The following is a 16,744-nucleotide window of genomic DNA, read 5'->3' as shown; positions in this document are numbered from 1 at the left end:
CATCCGTGACCTCCCAGGGTGTGTATCAACAGGAAACTGGATTGGAAGCAGAGAAGGCAGGCTCAAACTAACACTGCCCTGTGAGATGCAGGCATCCCAGGTGGTGACTGAAGCCGCTGCACTGAACACCTGCTGCTGCCAGTTCCTGAGTGGGCGAAAGCCATGGTCACCATGCTCAGCCTGACTCCACTGAGCAAGCAGGGTCATCCACTCTGCCCAGGAAGCCTCAGCCTGATGCAGTCCCCTGCCCCCATCTGCTCTCCATTGCAGCCCAGCCTTTACCTTCCCACACCCCATCAACCCAGTGGCCTACCAGCAGATCCTGAGCCAGCAGCGGGGTCTGGGCTCAGCCTTCGGACATACGCCACCCCTGCTCCAGCCCTCACCCACCTTCCTGGCCCAGCAGCCCCTGGCCCTCACTTCCATCAACGCCACTCCATCCCAGCTCAGCAGCAGCAACTGTGTGAGCGACAGCAGCCAGGTAGGTGGGCCCCCAGCCAGCCAAGCCCCTGTAAGTGGCATCTCACACCAGACGCTGGTGGGAGGAGTCTGGCTTTGGGTCTGGGCTTGACCGTGGCCAGCTCCCCGGCTCCCCGCCAACCCCTTCGGTTCTGTCTGGATGACAAGTAGCTGGCGAAACATTGCACCGCAGACCAGGTGAATCAATGAGTAAATGAATAAATCAGTGAATGAACAGTATCATGCAGTTGAGTGTCAAGCAAGAGTTTGCTGCATGTTTTCATGCCATCTCATGTGACATTTCCAATGGCCTTGGGCACGCCTGGCACATGCCGGCTGCCATCTATGGCAGCCAGGAATGAGGTCCAGTTTTGCGGATAAGGGCTTAGGAGGGCACAGGCCACATTGTGGATCCTGACCTGCCCTGAGTACAGCCTACTTCCTGCCCCCTCGCAGGCTGAGCCCAGTGCTCCAGTGGGCTGCCATTGGAGATGGACATGAGAGTTTATGTGTGCAGACCCTAGCATTGCACATGGGTCCCTGTGCAGCAGCCAGGACCACAATACCAGGGGGAAGCTGCCAACCTGGGCCACCATGGCTCATAGCAGACCCCACATTTTAAGCAGACACTGCAGGGTTTAGTTGTATTCCCTACCTGCAAGAAGGACCATGTGCCTGTTTCCCAGTACCTCCCCCAGACAGTCACAGCTGGGTTGGGTTTTGAAGTGCTGGCCATTACTGCAGCTCTAGCACCTCCCACTGAGGACTTAGGGCTGCCCTGTGTCCTAGGGAGAACCTTTGATGTTGATCTGGGGAGGTGGCATGGGCAGCTGGGGACTGCACTCCTTCCTGGGTACACGTTCCTTCCTGGTCTGGCCCTGGCCTGACAGGCCGTCTTCTGCACCCTCATTCAGAACAAGCAGAACAGCGAGTCAGCCGTGAGCAGCACTGTCCACCCCATTGCCATTCACAAGCGCAGCAAGGTCAAATCCGAAACAGAGGGCCTGCGGCCAGCTTCGCCGCTGGTGCTGACACAGGTAAGCTGGTGACCGGCTACAGCTCTCCACCCCCCCCCCGAGCTGGGAGAAGGCTGGCTGCGGCTGCCTGCAGGAGTGAATGAAGGAATGAAAGAATGAGTGAGCCTCTCTGTTCCCAGCTCGTGGTGTGCTCCATGCTTATCAGCCATGTGCTGAATAAATAAATGAATGCGCTTGTCTTGGGCTTCAGTCACCTGTGCCAACATCTCGCCTTCAGGTAACACACACCTGAGTCACTGGTGTCCCCTGAATGTCTTAGGCCCCACCAGGCTGCTTTTTGCAACTCCTCCTTTTTTCCTGGCTCAGCCGGGATCCTACCTGGTACCTCACCTGTCCTACATCCCCAGCCTGGCTCCCCACCCACTTCCGGGCACATGCTGCAGGCATGCCCATCTCCTGACCTCCGCCACCGTGGCTTGGTGACATTTCAAAGAGAGAGCTTGCCTTTGGAGCAGGAGCTAATTGGGGCTCCTTGTCTCCACCTTGGGGTTTGCACAAGGCCCAACCTGCAGCCAATGTGAAATGAGGACATGAGTGGCACAGTGAGATGCAGGGGAGGATCGTGATGAGGGAGGCAGGAAGCTGGAGCTCAGGGGCCAAGGCCTTGGTGCAGGTATGTCTTAGGAGAAATCATGACCCTTGGCCAATCATGATGTGCCTGCTGCCTTTGAAGGCTGCTCTCCTCCATCCCCCAGTGCCATTCCCCCTGAGCCCCCAAAGCCTGGCCAACTCTCAGCCACAGCTGCCAAAGTTCCAGCTTGATGCCAAAGCTGCACAGATCCTCCTGTCCCCTGTGTCCCCTGCACCTGCCAGACAACCTTGACTGAGAGCGCACACCACCAGGCATGCTCTGGGAACTTCATTTTGGTGAATTATTGGATCCCGTCACTGTCAGGCAAACAGAGGAATTGGTGACTTGTTTCCCTGGCTCGGCATGACGCATGGCTTTCACGGGGCCGGCCATCATCCAGGGCCATGGAAATTGATGAGGACAGCACATCCTATCCTGGAAAGATAAACATGCCAGAAATCGTGAGGACAGGGCCAGAGACAGGCATGTTGAGCAGGCCTCCCAGCTAGGTGGGCCTACCAAGTCCTCCTTCTCGCCCAGGTCAGCCCCGGTTTGTCATGAGCAGCTTGTCTCTATGTCACTGCCCTGAAGGCTTGAGCAAGGACTCTCTGCCTCAGGGTTCCCCAGGCAGGGTTGCAGCATCAGCAGGGAACACAGTGAGGTGAATCCCTTTTCTGCAACCCAGGCTACAATGGTGCTCTGTCCACCTGTTGCTGCAGGTGTCAACTGAAAGTGGGGCCCACAGCACAGAGAGGATTCTTCTGGTTTCGGGTTTTCTAAACATGTAGAGAGGGTGCATGCCCAGGCCCTCCTATTCAACCTTGCCATGATCTCAGTCTGGCACCTTCCCTGCAAGTCAGAGGCTCCTGTTCCGAGCCAAGGGCTTAGCCATGGGTCTACTCCCTGGAGGAGAGGAAATCAGGAGTGTGGAATCAGGAGTGTGGAATCAGGAGTGTGTTTAATTGTGGAAGGATCAAGTTCAAGCCTAGCATCAGGCATTCTGCCCAGCAGTGAAGATGCAAGCTAGGATACGTGCATTTCATATCAGAGGGCTTGGGTTCGAATCCTGGCTCCACTTCTGATTCCAGTTTCCTGTTCATGTGCACCCTTGGAGGAACAGGTGGTGACTTAAGGAATTGGATCACAGCTACCCATGTGGCAGACCTGGATGGAGTTCCCAGCTCTTGTGTGTACTTACCAGCGGATGGGAACAGTACAATTCTCTCTGTTTTCCCCACATCTTGAATAAATAGATTTTTAAATTTTTAAAACACTTATTTATTTGAAAGACAGAGTGAGAGAGATCTTCCATCTGCTGGTTCACTCCACAGATGGCCGCAATAGCTGGAGCTGAGCTGGTCCAGAGCCAGGAGCTTCATCCGGGTCTCCCACACAGGTGCAGCAGCCCAAAATCTCGTGCATCTTCTGTTGCTTCCCAGGGCACATTAGCAGAAGCAGTGCAGCCACGGCTTGAGCTAGAACTCTATAGGGAGTACAGGTCACAGGTGGCAAGTTAGCCTGCTTTACCGTGGCACCAGCCCCAGTATGGAACGGGTGTGCGTGGGCATGGCTGTTCCCAGGCATGCTGTGTGTCCCCAAGGCAGAGACAACAGATCAGTCAGAATTCCAAAGGACCAGAGGCCTGCTGGGTGGCACTCACCTCCAGGCCTGTGTGCAAGCCTTGAATGATACACAGGAAAACACCCCACCCCAGTGTAGAAGGACATTGTGACCCTAGCAGGTCAAGGAGCACAGGATCACTATTGATAGGATAATATTTGTGTGAGAACAACAGAATGGATACCTTTTGTATAACTGTTTGGATGTCATTTGTATGAGAACAACTGCATGGATACCTTTTGTATAACTAAATGGATATCATTTGTATGAGAACTACTGAGTGGATAGCATGTGAATGAGAACACTTGGTGGGATATACAAACAAAAGAGTTCCAAGCAAGGGTATGGGAGCAATTGATGGGTTCCATAGATAAGCTCAATACCTCCTCCCTTATCCTATATGACCCTCGGTCTATAAAGTCTGATGCCACTAATAAACTTCGGCTTTTTGACCATCAGTCAGAGTCCATGCATGTTATTATAGGCTCCGTGCACCAAGTCCATCGCTGCAGGACAGCGACACCCTGGCTCCCTGCAGTGGGAGCCAACTGCATGATCCCTGCCCTCTTTCTCCAGTTCGAACTGGTCACTAGATCCAAGATGCTGGGGAGTGGCAGGCCCAGCGTCATAGGAGGGAGGAGGTATGGCCAATATGGGCACAGCAAGTTAAACTGTCACCTGCAACATCCCGTAGGGATGCCAGATAAAGTCCTCGCTGTTCCATTTCCCATCCAACTCTTTGCACATGGTCTGGGAGAGTAGTGGAGGATGGCCCAAAGCCTTGGAACCTTGCACCTGCGTGGGAGACCTGGAAAAGCTGCTGGCTCCTGGTTTCATCCTGTTCTAGTCCTGGCCATTGTAGCCATCTGGGCAGTGAACCCGTGGATGAAAGCACACTCACTCTCTGTAACTTGGCTTTCAGATAAATAAAATATATATATTTTTAAGATTTGTTTATTGGAAAGTCAGATTTACAGAAAGATCCTCCATCTGCTGGTTCACTCCCTAAGAGGCTGCAAAGGCCTGAGCTGAGCTAATCTGAAACCAGGAACCAGGAATTTCGGGTTTCCCACGTGGGTTCAGGGTCCCGAGGCCTTGAGTCATCCCCAACCACCTTCCCAGGCCACAAGCAGGGAGATGGATGGGAAGCGGGGCCACCAATATACGAACCGGTGTCCACATGGGATCCCGGCACATACAAGGCAAGGATTTTGGCTAATAGGCTACTGTGTCAGGCCCATAAAATATTTTTTAAAAGAGGATGGCAGAAAGTCTGGAAAGCTATTGGACAAAAAGACCCATCAGGTGTGTGTGTGTGTTCGTGTGTATGTATGTGCAATGTGTACACCTGTACCAACCTGTGCTGCCAGCGGTCCCTGCCACAGCCTGACCGCACCCCATCTTCAGGGCTGGGGGCTTGATGCAGCTCACATGGACCCGTACTTCTCCTTCACCAGGAGCAGCTGGCTGACCTCAAAGAAGACCTGGACAGGGATGAGTGCAAACAGGAGGCCGAGGTGGTCATCTACGAGACCAACTGCCATTGGGAAGACTGCACCAAGGAGTATGACACCCAGGAACAGCTGGTGCACGTAAGCCTGGGCCCCAGCCTCTGCACAACGGGTGCCCCCTCTCTGTGTCGAAAAGGGCAGATGTCCTGAAAAGAGATGAAAAGAAAAATAGGTCGATGAGGAAATCAGAGAAGGGAACAAGAAATGGAAGCCAGGAATTGTTTTAGAAGCCAAGTACACACACACACGTACCTTTTTGTTCTGTGAGCTTCCTGGCCACCCGTGCAAAGAAAGAAATGAGTTTAACCATCCAACAGTCAAAAGATCACAACAAAATCTGACTGAAACCTGACAGAGATTTCTTCCATGCAGAAAGGACTGCAGGGTTCATGTGGACATAAGGAGTGTGCCTGGCATGGAAGGCTAAAGCAGCCTCCCTTCCTTCTCCCAGGGACGCATCGCCCTGCGCAGAGGGGTCCACATGATTATCATGCTCCGTCATGCTCAGGAGCACTTAGGAGATGGCGGGTGTTTGGTACCTGGTAGCCCTCTCCCTCCTCCTCCTCCTCCTCTTCCTCTTTCTTCTCCCCGCTCCCCACACTGCCCTGGGTGGCTCTTCTCCATCTGCGGAAGAAGGGAAATTGAGGAAGGCCCATGCACCAGGACACCCGAGAGCATCAGCGTCTGCAGAGGAAGCCGCTGAATTCCTGCTGTGTTGCTGGGAAGATCAGACAGGCATTTGCACATGCCTATATGCATATGCACGCATGTGCACACACACACACACACACACACACACACACATGTTCATATTCAGAAGTCATTCCAAAGGGGTTGACTTATCCACAGTCTGGGAACCGAGAATCCAGGTTATGCACTCCTCCCTGCTGCATGTATGACAGCGAGGTGGCTTTTTTTTTTAATTTATGTTCCCCCTCCTGCCCCAGTTGAGCCTCATCCCAGGAAATCAAAATTCCCCTGCAAGCCCAGTGCAACTGACGCCTGAGCTGGGGGCGGGGGGGGGTCTCGCCTCGTATTCCTCTTCAAGATAAACAGTGGGGGAGGAGACAGGGCAGCGGGAGCTGTAGAACAAATCATCTCAGCAACTAGGGCGGGGAGGATGTGGGTTTGCCCCAACAAACAGGCAGAAATTTCTCAAAGGCCTGGGGGCCCCAGCTTGGGAAGGAGGTCTGTATACATTTTTTAATGTATTTATTCGAAAGGTAGCGACTCAGTCAGACTGAGCTCCCTTGCACTGATTTCATTTCCCTAAAATGGCCAGAGCTGGGATCCAGGAATTCACTCTGTGTTTCCTGCATGGGTGGCAAAGACCACTTCAGCCATCACCACCTGCTGCCTCCCAGGAGCTGTATTGGCAGGAAGCTGGAGTCAGGAGCCAGAGCTAGGAATCCTACAAGGGTGTCCCGACTGACATCTTAACCTCCAGGCCCCAACGATGCCCAAGAAGGAGGACCTTGGCAACAGGCCACTGGCTTTGTGGCTGAAGGCAGTTGCCCTGACCTGGTCCTGGGATGAGTAGGCTCCGTGGTGAGAAGAGAGTGGGCCCCTTTGCCATCTCTCTTTCTCTCTCTGTTCACCTGATGGCCCAGGCACCCATGTGAACAAGAGCTCCTTATTGATTGCCAACAATTTGTTGCTACATCAACGAATAAGGAAAAAAATGAAAACAATGAAAGACATTATCAGGAGGCATTTTGATCACTTGAAAGGCTTTCGGCCTGGAAAGGGAGACTCATGTGGATATTCCAAATGTTGTAGATTCTGCCTGCTCTGGTGGTGGTGGTTGTGTTTGTGGCACTTGGCACAGCACGTGACACTCAGCTCTTGGAGCACCTGGTGGGTGGCAAAAGCCCCTAGCAGCATGGCCCAGTAAAAGAAGAGCACACACCACAAATGCCAGCCGTGCATGCAATTTTACATCTCCTGCAAGCTCGTGTTCAGTGCATTGATTTGTTTGAAGTATCTGGACTGGCTTCTGCTGCTTTCCCACATACATTAACAGGGAGTTGGATCAAAAATGGAGCAGTCGGAACTCCAAGCTGGTCTCCATAAGAGATACCACCATGCCAGACCCTGGAAGCACAGTTCTAAACCAGTAAATAAGAAACGGATGAAGTTCATTTTAATATGTTCTGCATCAACCATGTATGTGAAATGTGGTCTACCCTCTGTCTTGAAGTCTTCCACCTTCAGGAGTTTCATTTCCTATGGATCAAAAAGACGCGGGAGAAAGAAAACATGCATTTTCACTGAGCATGCTCACTTTACGTTGTAGCTTTAAGCAGTACACTATAACAACTGTTTACATGATGTTGACATTGCACTGGCTATACTAAGTCATCTAGAGGATGTCAGGTGTCACAGCATCTTAGAGAAAAGGACTTGAGCCAAGTGGGGTGGGGCTGGGACCTCTCTACCACAAGAGGCACGTCCCAGCTGGCCCATGAGGGCCACACCTACCCCAGGGGAACAGGACTCTTCCTAGGATGCTATGGAGTCAGGTGAGCCCTCACACTGGCTGTCTCACCTCATTGTCCTGGGTCATCCTGTCTCGGTCTCCCACAATACCCAGAGTCTACCATTAGGGCCAGAATCTGGCCCCATCCACCCTTGGGTGCAGGCCCAGAACTCCACGGGCCTATATGAAAAGGAGACAATGCCATCAACTCCTGGGTTGATGACGGTCACAGAGACGAGGATGCCACTGGTTTTCCCTTTTTACAAAAACTTGGATTTAAAAATGTCTCAAGCAAGGGTGGGACTTGGCCTGATGATTAAGGCACAGTTAACATGCCTGCATCCCATTACACAGTGCCTGGGTTCACGTCTTAGTCGTGGCTACTGACTGCAACTTCCTGCTAAGGTAGACGCTGGGAAGCAGTGGTCAGGCCCCCTGCCATCTACATGGGAGAGCAGGATTGTGTCCCTGGGCCTCAGCTTCACACTGGCCACTGTGGGCCTTTTGGGAAATGAGTCAGTGGAAAGGAGTGCTCCCTCCCTTTTTCTCTCTGTTCTCTCTATCGTTAGACAACAGGAGCACGCTTAGGAGAGGTTTCTTATGCACTCCTGTCATGTATACATCTGCTTCAGTGTAATTAATTAGTGCCTACTGTTTGCAGCCACCTCCACTGATCAGAGCCCAGCCTGCGGGGGGGGGGTCAATACCGTTGACCTTTGTAGGAGGTCACTTTGATGACCAACCGGGAAATGAAGGCAAAGCAGGGAGCACAGAGACTTGCGAGTGAACAGTGGCTAATGAGAACTCACGGGACAGATGTGGCCTGGCACCCAGAGGTGATGTCACTGGCTCGGTGGTTTGCACGGAGTAGGGATGATGGGCAGCAAGGAGGGGGGAGGTCAACAGGGTGGCACACGTCTCAGGCTCAGCCTCAGCCTCCTGGGGCTTGTCCATCCCATAGCACATCAACAACGAGCATATCCATGGCGAGAAGAAGGAGTTCGTCTGCCGCTGGCAGGCCTGCACGCGGGAGCAGAAGCCCTTCAAGGCACAGTACATGCTGGTGGTACACATGCGGCGGCACACGGGTGAGAAGCCACACAAGTGCACGGTGAGTGTCCCGAGCCCCCGGTTCGCACTTGGAGCTGGTGTATGCACAGGGCCTGGGGTCAGTGAGACCCTAATGAGTGGCCAGAGCGAGGGTGAGGAGAGCTGCTATTTCTACTTCTGTCTTTATACTTTTTAGTTTTTTGCAAGTTTTCCAGAAAGCACAGAAAATCCTGATACTCTTTAAAATTTTTTTTTAAAAAGTTAAAATGCTGCTTCTGGGTGCACCCGTGGGCTGGGGCCACGAGAGGAGGGACAGGCATGCCCACAAGGTCAGGCCCCTGCACTGGCTGTGGGATGTGCCTGTGACCAAGCCTCGCCTCCTTGCAGTTTGAGGGCTGCTCCAAGGCCTATTCTCGTCTGGAGAACCTGAAGACGCACCTGAGATCCCACACCGGGGAGAAGCCTTATGTGTGTGAGCACGAGGGCTGCAACAAGGCCTTCTCCAACGCCTCGGACCGTGCCAAGCATCAGAATCGCACCCATTCTAACGAGGTACCCATGCTGCCACAGCAAATGCCAAGCAGATGTACAGCAGCCACCTGCACACTGGGGATGGATGGGGTGTGGGTGCCCCGATGTGCTGCTGCTGCTGCTGCTGCTGTTGCCCATGCCCTCTGTCTCCTCAGGGGCAGGGAAGTCAGGCCACAGCCCATGGTGCCAGGTGCACCCACCTGTTCCCCCATACCTAGCTTAAACCACACCATTGTGCTCAGACAGCCTCGACAAAGAGTATTTCCAAAATTCAGCCATAGTCTGGACCTCAAAGAGGCTTCACTCTAGAGCTTATAAGACATGAGAGAAATCTCCCTCAAAGCTTCTGAGACCCAGGAGGTCTCTGCAGACAAGAACCAGCCATTTGTGTGTGTGTGTGTGTGTGTGTGTGTGTGTGTAGGATTATGTTAGAGCCGACGATTGAGGTTGAGCCATCCTGAGTGTATCTCATGACCTGGTAACTTGGAGCAGCCTCATTTTCCTCCCTGAGCCAGTCTTTCCTGGCACTGGCACCATGTCACCAGGGAGCCTGAGCTCCGTGCACAGCTCCTGGCCACTGGGGAAGCAGCGCTGTGATCACACAGGCACCTTGTGTACCCCTTGCTCAACCACTTTTCTGTTCTGTGTCACCAACTTCTCATGACACAAGGTCCCTTGTCCATGTATTTCCCTATCTGAGAGGGCAGCACCCCAAGCTGGCCTGGCCCCATCCTCGGGGTACCTGCTGCAAGTACAACAAAACCCTCGCCAAGCATGCCAGCCAGGCTCTGCCTAAGGACGTGGGGAATGAGGACTCGGGTACATTTGGGGTTTGCCCTCTTGACCCTCTTTGTGACATACGACCTGCTTCTCTTCCTAGAAACCCTACATCTGCAAGATCCCGGGCTGCACCAAGAGGTACACGGACCCCAGCTCTCTGCGCAAGCATGTGAAAACAGTCCACGGCCCCGACGCTCACGTCACCAAGAAGCAGCGCAATGACGTGCACCTCCGCACCCCACTACTCAAGGAGATTGGGGACAATGAGGCCAATGGTGGCAGTGGTGAGCCAGGCAGCCGTGGGCCCGAGGAGAGCGCTGAAGCCAGCAGCAGCAGCCAGGCCGTGGAGGACTGCCTACATGGCAGAGCTATCAAGACTGAGGGCCCTGGGGTAAGCTGACACCAGGCAGCCTCGTGGGCCCTGCTCAGGGCAGTGGGGAACCCCTTCTAAGCCCCACCCCATGCCAACTTTGACTCTGTTCCATTTCGGCTTCCCCTGCCCCCTTCCTCTTCTTGGGCCTCACGTGGAACCTACATCATTAGGGTTCAGTCAGCTTTGCCTCGGTTTCTCCTGGGCTACAGGGATGGGGATGCCCATCCCGCTGTGGGCAGGATTGTCCTCATGCACCTGTCACTCCAGCCAGCACCTGACCCCCAAACCCTCTGTCCTGTCTGCCCGTCCTGCCCCTGACTCCTGTCGTTCTAACCACCTGTTCTTTGTCTCTGCCTCTTTCCCCACCTGACTGTACCTCCCCTAAGGATAGACGGTACTGAGGTGAGCCAAGGAGCTGACTGGGAGTGGGGTGGGCCTGGGCATGCGTGTGTGTGTTTGTGTGAGGGTGGGCTGGGCTGCCTGTCTAGGCTTCCTGGGCAGCAAAGGTAGACAGAGAGCCAGGACTGCAGGATGGGGTAGTTGGAACAGATAGAGGGACAGCCAAGGGAGTAGGGACCTGGCTGCAGGAGGCGACAGTGTGGTGGGAGGTGTGAATTGGGACTGCAGAGGAATACAAACCTAGAAATTTCCTGTGCAGCTTGTGGCCTGATGGGGAGAAGCTCGTGGCTGCCCCAGGCCAAGGCTCGAATGTGGGGCTGTGGTAGCCTCAGCAGTGAGTCACACCCAGGCACATGGGGCATAGGAGAAGCAGTCCAAGCTCTCTGCCCCAGTCTGCCCCAGGCCTGCTACACTCAGGCAAGAGTTCTTCCCCACAACTGCCCCTTCCATGGTCACCATGTGCCTTGGCAATTCTTGACCTAGGCCTTGCCAGGCTTCTGTTGTTTCCCCATTGGCCTGTGCCCTCTTGGCGCCATCCTGGGTGCCTTGGGCAAGCAGGTGCTTCCTCTCCAGCCACTCCCCTTGCTCAGGAGGCAGTGTGGGTCCACATCATGCACCCCACAGCTGGAGAGGCCAACGTCAAGGGCAGGAAAGGGACCTAATGGGCTCCTCTCCAACATGCAAGCACTCTCTCTCTGAGTCCTCACTTTCTCCCCTTGCCTCCTCTGCAGCTGTGTCAGGCCAGCCCCGGGGCCCGGTCATCCTGTAGCAGCGAGCCCTCTCCCCTGGGCAGTGCCCCCAACAATGACAGCGGCGTGGAGCTGCCGGGGCCGGGGCCCGGGAGCCTGGGAGATCTGACCGCACTGGATAACACACTCCTCGGGGCTGACACCACGGCCCTGGCGGCCCCCACCTCCGCCACCACCGTGGGCAGCAGCCTGCAGCTGCGCAAACACATCACCACCATGCACCGTTTGGAGCAGCTCAAGCAGGAGAAGCTCAAGTCGCTCAAGGACTCCTGCTCCTGGGCCGGGCCTGCCCCACACACCCGGAACACAAAGTTGCCTCCCCTGCCCGGAAATGGTAAGTGGAGAGAGCCTGGGATCACCCCAGCTAGCTAGGGTCACATATACCATGCACTGGCCGCTCACTATAGAAATCCTCTTACCTACCCACTGCACAGATACACAAACTGAGGCTTAACAGCAAAAATGAGGCTTAACCTAAGGCATGCTCTTGGAGCTATTCATTCCCTAAAATCAGACACACCCTGCCCATATTGCCTTATTCCTGCCAACCCTCTGGACCAGCAACAGGCACCATGGCCAAGACCCGGGGAAGGAAAGCAGTGTAATCTTAGTACAGAAAAAAGGTTAGGCTGCCATCCTGCCAGATTCCCCCAGCCCCTGCAGAACTCTGTGGGGCAAGGAGAGAACAGCTCCAGCGGGAAGAGCAGGGAGAGCTTCCTGCAGGTGTCAGCCCCATGCCCAGTGATTCAGAAGGCATCTTTGACAAGCATTGTGTCCAGCGTTGTTGGGCCTCAAACTGGCCGCCCGCTGTGGTAAACGCTGCCATGCCCCACCCCCATTCTTGCTGGAAAGACACATTTGCAACCTTGAACTTTTAGCCTCACCATGCGATCTTCCTCGCTGCATACACAGTTGTCTTGCCCGAAGTGACCCTCCCAAACTCCTGCAGCTAGGGGACTGCTCACTACCACAGTGTAATGGTCAGGCCTGCTGGCTGTGACAGCCCCGGGGGCTGGACCAGCACCCCAACCCTGCTCACCCCTTGCCCTGTAATTCAGTGCGCTGCATCTCAGTTGGAGAAACTGAGGTGGGCATAACCTGGCATAACCAGGACGGGCTAGGCAGAGGGAAAGCAGCCTGGACCAACTCAGGGCTGCCTGCCTGCCTTCCCCACCCTTCACAACTGCTTGCCCCCATCAGATGCCAAGCTCTTCCCAGACGCCCTTCTTCCACATAAAGATCATAATGGAGTGTTTACTGTGTGATTATCCCGAGGCTGTAGGCTCCGTGGATTTTGTACACCCCCCAAAGGCAAGGCTCCCGTCCCCAGGGACCGAGCTGACTGCGCACCTCCCACAAGCAGGGACCCTGACCTTCATAGGATGGACTGGCTCTGTGCATTCCCCTGCACAAAGGAGGCCCTTGGATCCCCAGAAAATAACCCTCCTGTTTCCATACAGGCTCCATTCTCGATAACTACGGCGACGGTGGGGGCGGGGTGCCGGCCGGGCTGCTGTCCAGCTCACGGCAGCCCGAGCCAGGAGCCAGCGAGGTGACCATGCTGAGCCAGCTGCAGGAGCGCCGTGACAGCTCCACCAGCACCGTCAGCTCAGCCTACACAGTGAGCCGCCGCTCCTCCGGCATCTCCCCTTACTTCTCCAGTCGACGTTCCAGCGAGGCTTCACCACTGGGTGCCGGCAGGCCGCACCACGCCAGCTCCTCCGCTGACTCTTACGACCCCATTTCCACTGACGCATCGCGACGTTCCAGCGAGGCTAGCCAGTGCAGCGGGGCCGGCTCGGGGCTACTCAACCTCACGCCAGCCCAGCAATATAGCCTGCGTGCCAGGTACGCCGCGGCCACAGGAGGACCACCGCCCACGCCGCTGCCGGGCCTGGAGCGCATGAACCTGCGCACGCGGCTGGCGCTGCTGGACGGCCCTGAGCGCGCACTGCCCGCCACCTGCCCGCGCCTGCTGGCGCCGCGGCGTGGCAGTGATGGACCAGCCTACGGCGGCCATGGCCAAGGTCCCATGGGGGCTGCACCCACCTTTCCCCACGAGGTCCCCGGTGCCACCACCCGCCGGGCCAGCGACCCAGTGAGACGGCCCCTGGATGCTCTGACCCTGCCGCGGGTGCAGCGCTTCCACAGCGCCCACAACGTAAACCCCGGGCCACTGCCTCCCTGCGCTGAGCGGCGAGGCCTCCGCCTGCCAAGCCACCCGAGCACCACCACAGACGGTAACCTAGCCCACAGCGCCTACTCCCCTCGGCCGCCTAGCATCAGTGAGAACGTGGTGATGGAGGCCATGGCCTCGGGGGCGAACGGCACTGCTCCCGAGTCTGACATGGGGCTGCCAGAGGATGACCTGGTACTACCGGATGACGTGGTACAGTACATCAAGGCGCGCACCAGGGGCACTCTGGAGGCCAGCTCCAGGCAGGTGCATCCTTCAGAAAGCCCTGGCTTCTCTCAGAGCCCCAAGCTGCCCAGCCCCGGACTGCACAGCCAACCCAGGCTAATGGCTGCAGACTCCAATGTGGGCCCTTCAGCCACTGGGCTAGGAGGCTGCCAGCTAGGCTACGGGACCCCCTCCAGCCTGAACAAAAACAGCATGCCTGTACAGTGGAACGAAGTTAGCTCAGGCACCATGGACACCCTGGCCCACCAAGCCAAGCCTCCTCCCTACCCACCCAACAACCTGGCCATAGTGCCGCAAAAGGCAGCCCTTGGCCAATACCCAGGCTACAGCCCACAGGCCCTGCAGCCGAGGCCTGGAAACCTGGACAGCACCCAGTCGCACCTGCAGCCCCGCAGTGGTACTGGAGTGGCTGCTGCAGCCAGGGTGAACTATATGCAGCAGCAGCAGCTGCGACAGCCGGCCATGGGCAATCAGTGTGCCAACTTGACCTCCACTGGGAGTCCCCACACTGGTTATGGCCAAGGCCACTCCCAGCAGTTCTCATCCTGCAACAACATGGCAGCCAAGCCAGGCCACGTGGGGCTCTCTCAACAGATGGAAATAGCCTCTGCAGGCCCCATGGCACTGAGCAGCCACCACAGGGACCTTGGGGTCCCCAGTTCTTCCTTGGCTGGGATACCACCACCTCACACAGCCCAGGGCTACCCACAGCAAAGCCATCATTTGGGCACGTCCATGAACCAAGAGAGTTATCACCAGGGCTCTAGCAGTCTCCTGCCTTCCCACCAGCCTGGTTTCATGGAGTCCCAGCAGCTGGGTCCCAGGGGAGCAGCTGCACCCAACTTTGGCCTCCTGCAGCCCCAGCCACCCCCAGAGCCCAACCCTGCTGGCCGCCATCGTGGAATGCGTGCCGGGCAGCAGCAGCAACTGGCCTATGCCAGGGCCACCATGCCAGCCAGCCAGGAACCAGCTGAGGCAGTGCCTAAGGGAGCGATGGGCTCAATGCTGCCCCTGCCTCCTCAGGATACAGGTGGAGCTCAGGACCTGCTCTACTACTATGGCCAGATCCACATGTATGAGCAGGACGGAGTCCCAGATGGCCCCCAGCAGTCCCAACTAGCACAACCGCAGGCTTGCTCAGACAGCGTGCAGCCCCAGCCCTTGCCATCACCAGGGGTCGACCAGGTGTCCAGCACAGTGGATTCACAGCTCCTAGAGGCCTCCCAGATTGACTTTGATGCCATCATGGATGACGGCGACCACTCCAGCCTGTTCTCGGGAGCCCTGAGCCCCAACCTGCTACACAACCTCTCACAGAGCTCCTCGCGTCTCACCACACCCCGCAGCTCCCTGGCCCTGCCTACCCTCCCCACGGGCTTCAGCAACATGGCCGTAGGGGACATGAGCTCCATGCTGAGCAGCCTGGCTGAGGAGAGCAAGTTCCTGAACATGATGACGTAAGAAGTGGGGTCGTGGCTTCCCCCAGCTGCTGTGGCTTGGGGCTTCTGGCTGCACCTTCTTCTCCCACCATAGAAGTATTTAAGGTGGCCCAAGGGCTGTTGGCTGCACCGGGTTGTCATGGAAGGTCTATCACAGGCATCCCCTCGGATTTTTTTTTGGATGATTTTGAGGATCGTGGAACAGAAATTTCCTGCACGAAAGCAAAGGACGCAAACCTTGCTTCTCTTGGTTTCTTGTCATTTGGGGCTCATGAGGGATTCCCAGGGCTTTGCTGGGACCTCAATGCAAGGCTGAGCCTGCAGGTCATCCCTGGAAATTCTGCTTGAGGAAACTCTCAGTCCACCTGCATTCTTGTAGGGAACTTGGCTCTAGAGGTGGAGGACTCTACCTGGGGATTGAATCCCAAAGCTCTCCCCAATTCTGGATTTGATAGAGCTGGCCTCTGTTTCCCTGCCTCCCCGCTCCCCCAAGTGAAGCTGATTTTGGGATCCCAGTGTGCATGGACGAGCAAACTATGGGTATATAGCCAGAGCAAAGAGCAAGAAGCTGGGACCTTAGGGAGCAGGTGCAGTGGCTGCCCACCTCACTCGGTGTTTACAGCGTTCCTGCGGGAGGAATGCAGCCCTGGCTGGACACAGTGCACTTGGTCTCCAAATACTTTGGGGGCTCTGGCCCAGGGATGGACTCCGGGCCTCAAGGGTGTTCTCGTGGTTCAGCCACACAAGCCACTCTGGAGGGCTGCCTGCAGGAAGAAGTCGCGTGTTTACCCACTCATGTTTCTCCAGTGCACTATCTGCCCACTTTGCCAAGGGAAGAACCAGGGCTTGACTGCAGCCTCAGCCCAGGTTCTTCCGGGCCCTGCTGTGTGGGCCATCCCAGGCCACAGTACAATTCCTAGTGTCTGCTAGCTTCTTTACCCTCAGTCCTCTCCCCATCCATTGGCAGAGAAGGATGCTGTGCCCGGTATTTTGGAGGGGGGAGGGGTTAATTTTTGGGACTCCTGGATGTTCTTGTACCCCCACCTGGAAATGAACTTCGGAACTGGCTTCAGAAGACCACATTCTGGAGCAGACCAGAGGTGGAACTGCCACGCCTTCCTAGAGAGCCCCCTCTCCGGTCCACATCCCCAAGCTTCTCATCCTGAGTTCACCACAACCTTGCCACGCTCGCCGCACTTGACCCTGACTTCAATGAGAACTTCTTAGGAAGGTCCGTGCACAGGGCAGGAAGCTTGGGATCTGGCACATTCAGCTCCTTGTTGGAGTCCAAAGGCAGCTCTGACACGTGGCCGAGGCTCCAGGC

The 16,744-nt window shown here is 56.0% G+C and overlaps 1 protein-coding gene across 1 annotated transcript in view; it reads left to right on the top strand.

Moving 5' to 3' along the window:
* The window catches only part of GLI2 (GLI family zinc finger 2), a 178,042-nt gene extending 161,703 nt beyond the window's left edge, over window positions 1-16,339 (top strand). Inside the window, exons 7-14 of the mRNA XM_036493217.2 lie at window positions 271-481; window positions 1,374-1,496; window positions 5,145-5,279; window positions 8,639-8,788; window positions 9,115-9,279; window positions 10,139-10,429; window positions 11,542-11,893; window positions 13,020-16,339. Of these exons, the coding sequence (XP_036349110.2) occupies window positions 271-481; window positions 1,374-1,496; window positions 5,145-5,279; window positions 8,639-8,788; window positions 9,115-9,279; window positions 10,139-10,429; window positions 11,542-11,893; window positions 13,020-15,442 (3,850 nt within the window). The 3' untranslated portion in view covers window positions 15,443-16,339. The remainder of the gene's footprint in view (window positions 1-270; window positions 482-1,373; window positions 1,497-5,144; window positions 5,280-8,638; window positions 8,789-9,114; window positions 9,280-10,138; window positions 10,430-11,541; window positions 11,894-13,019) is intronic.
* Window positions 16,340-16,744: the final 405 nt, after the last annotated feature.

This window comes from Ochotona princeps, chromosome 5 (assembly GCF_030435755.1).
Source record: "Ochotona princeps isolate mOchPri1 chromosome 5, mOchPri1.hap1, whole genome shotgun sequence".
Lineage (NCBI taxonomy): Eukaryota > Metazoa > Chordata > Mammalia > Lagomorpha > Ochotonidae > Ochotona > Ochotona princeps.
The sequence above is the reverse complement of the archived record's forward strand: the minus strand, read 5'-3'. Positions and strand labels throughout refer to the sequence as shown.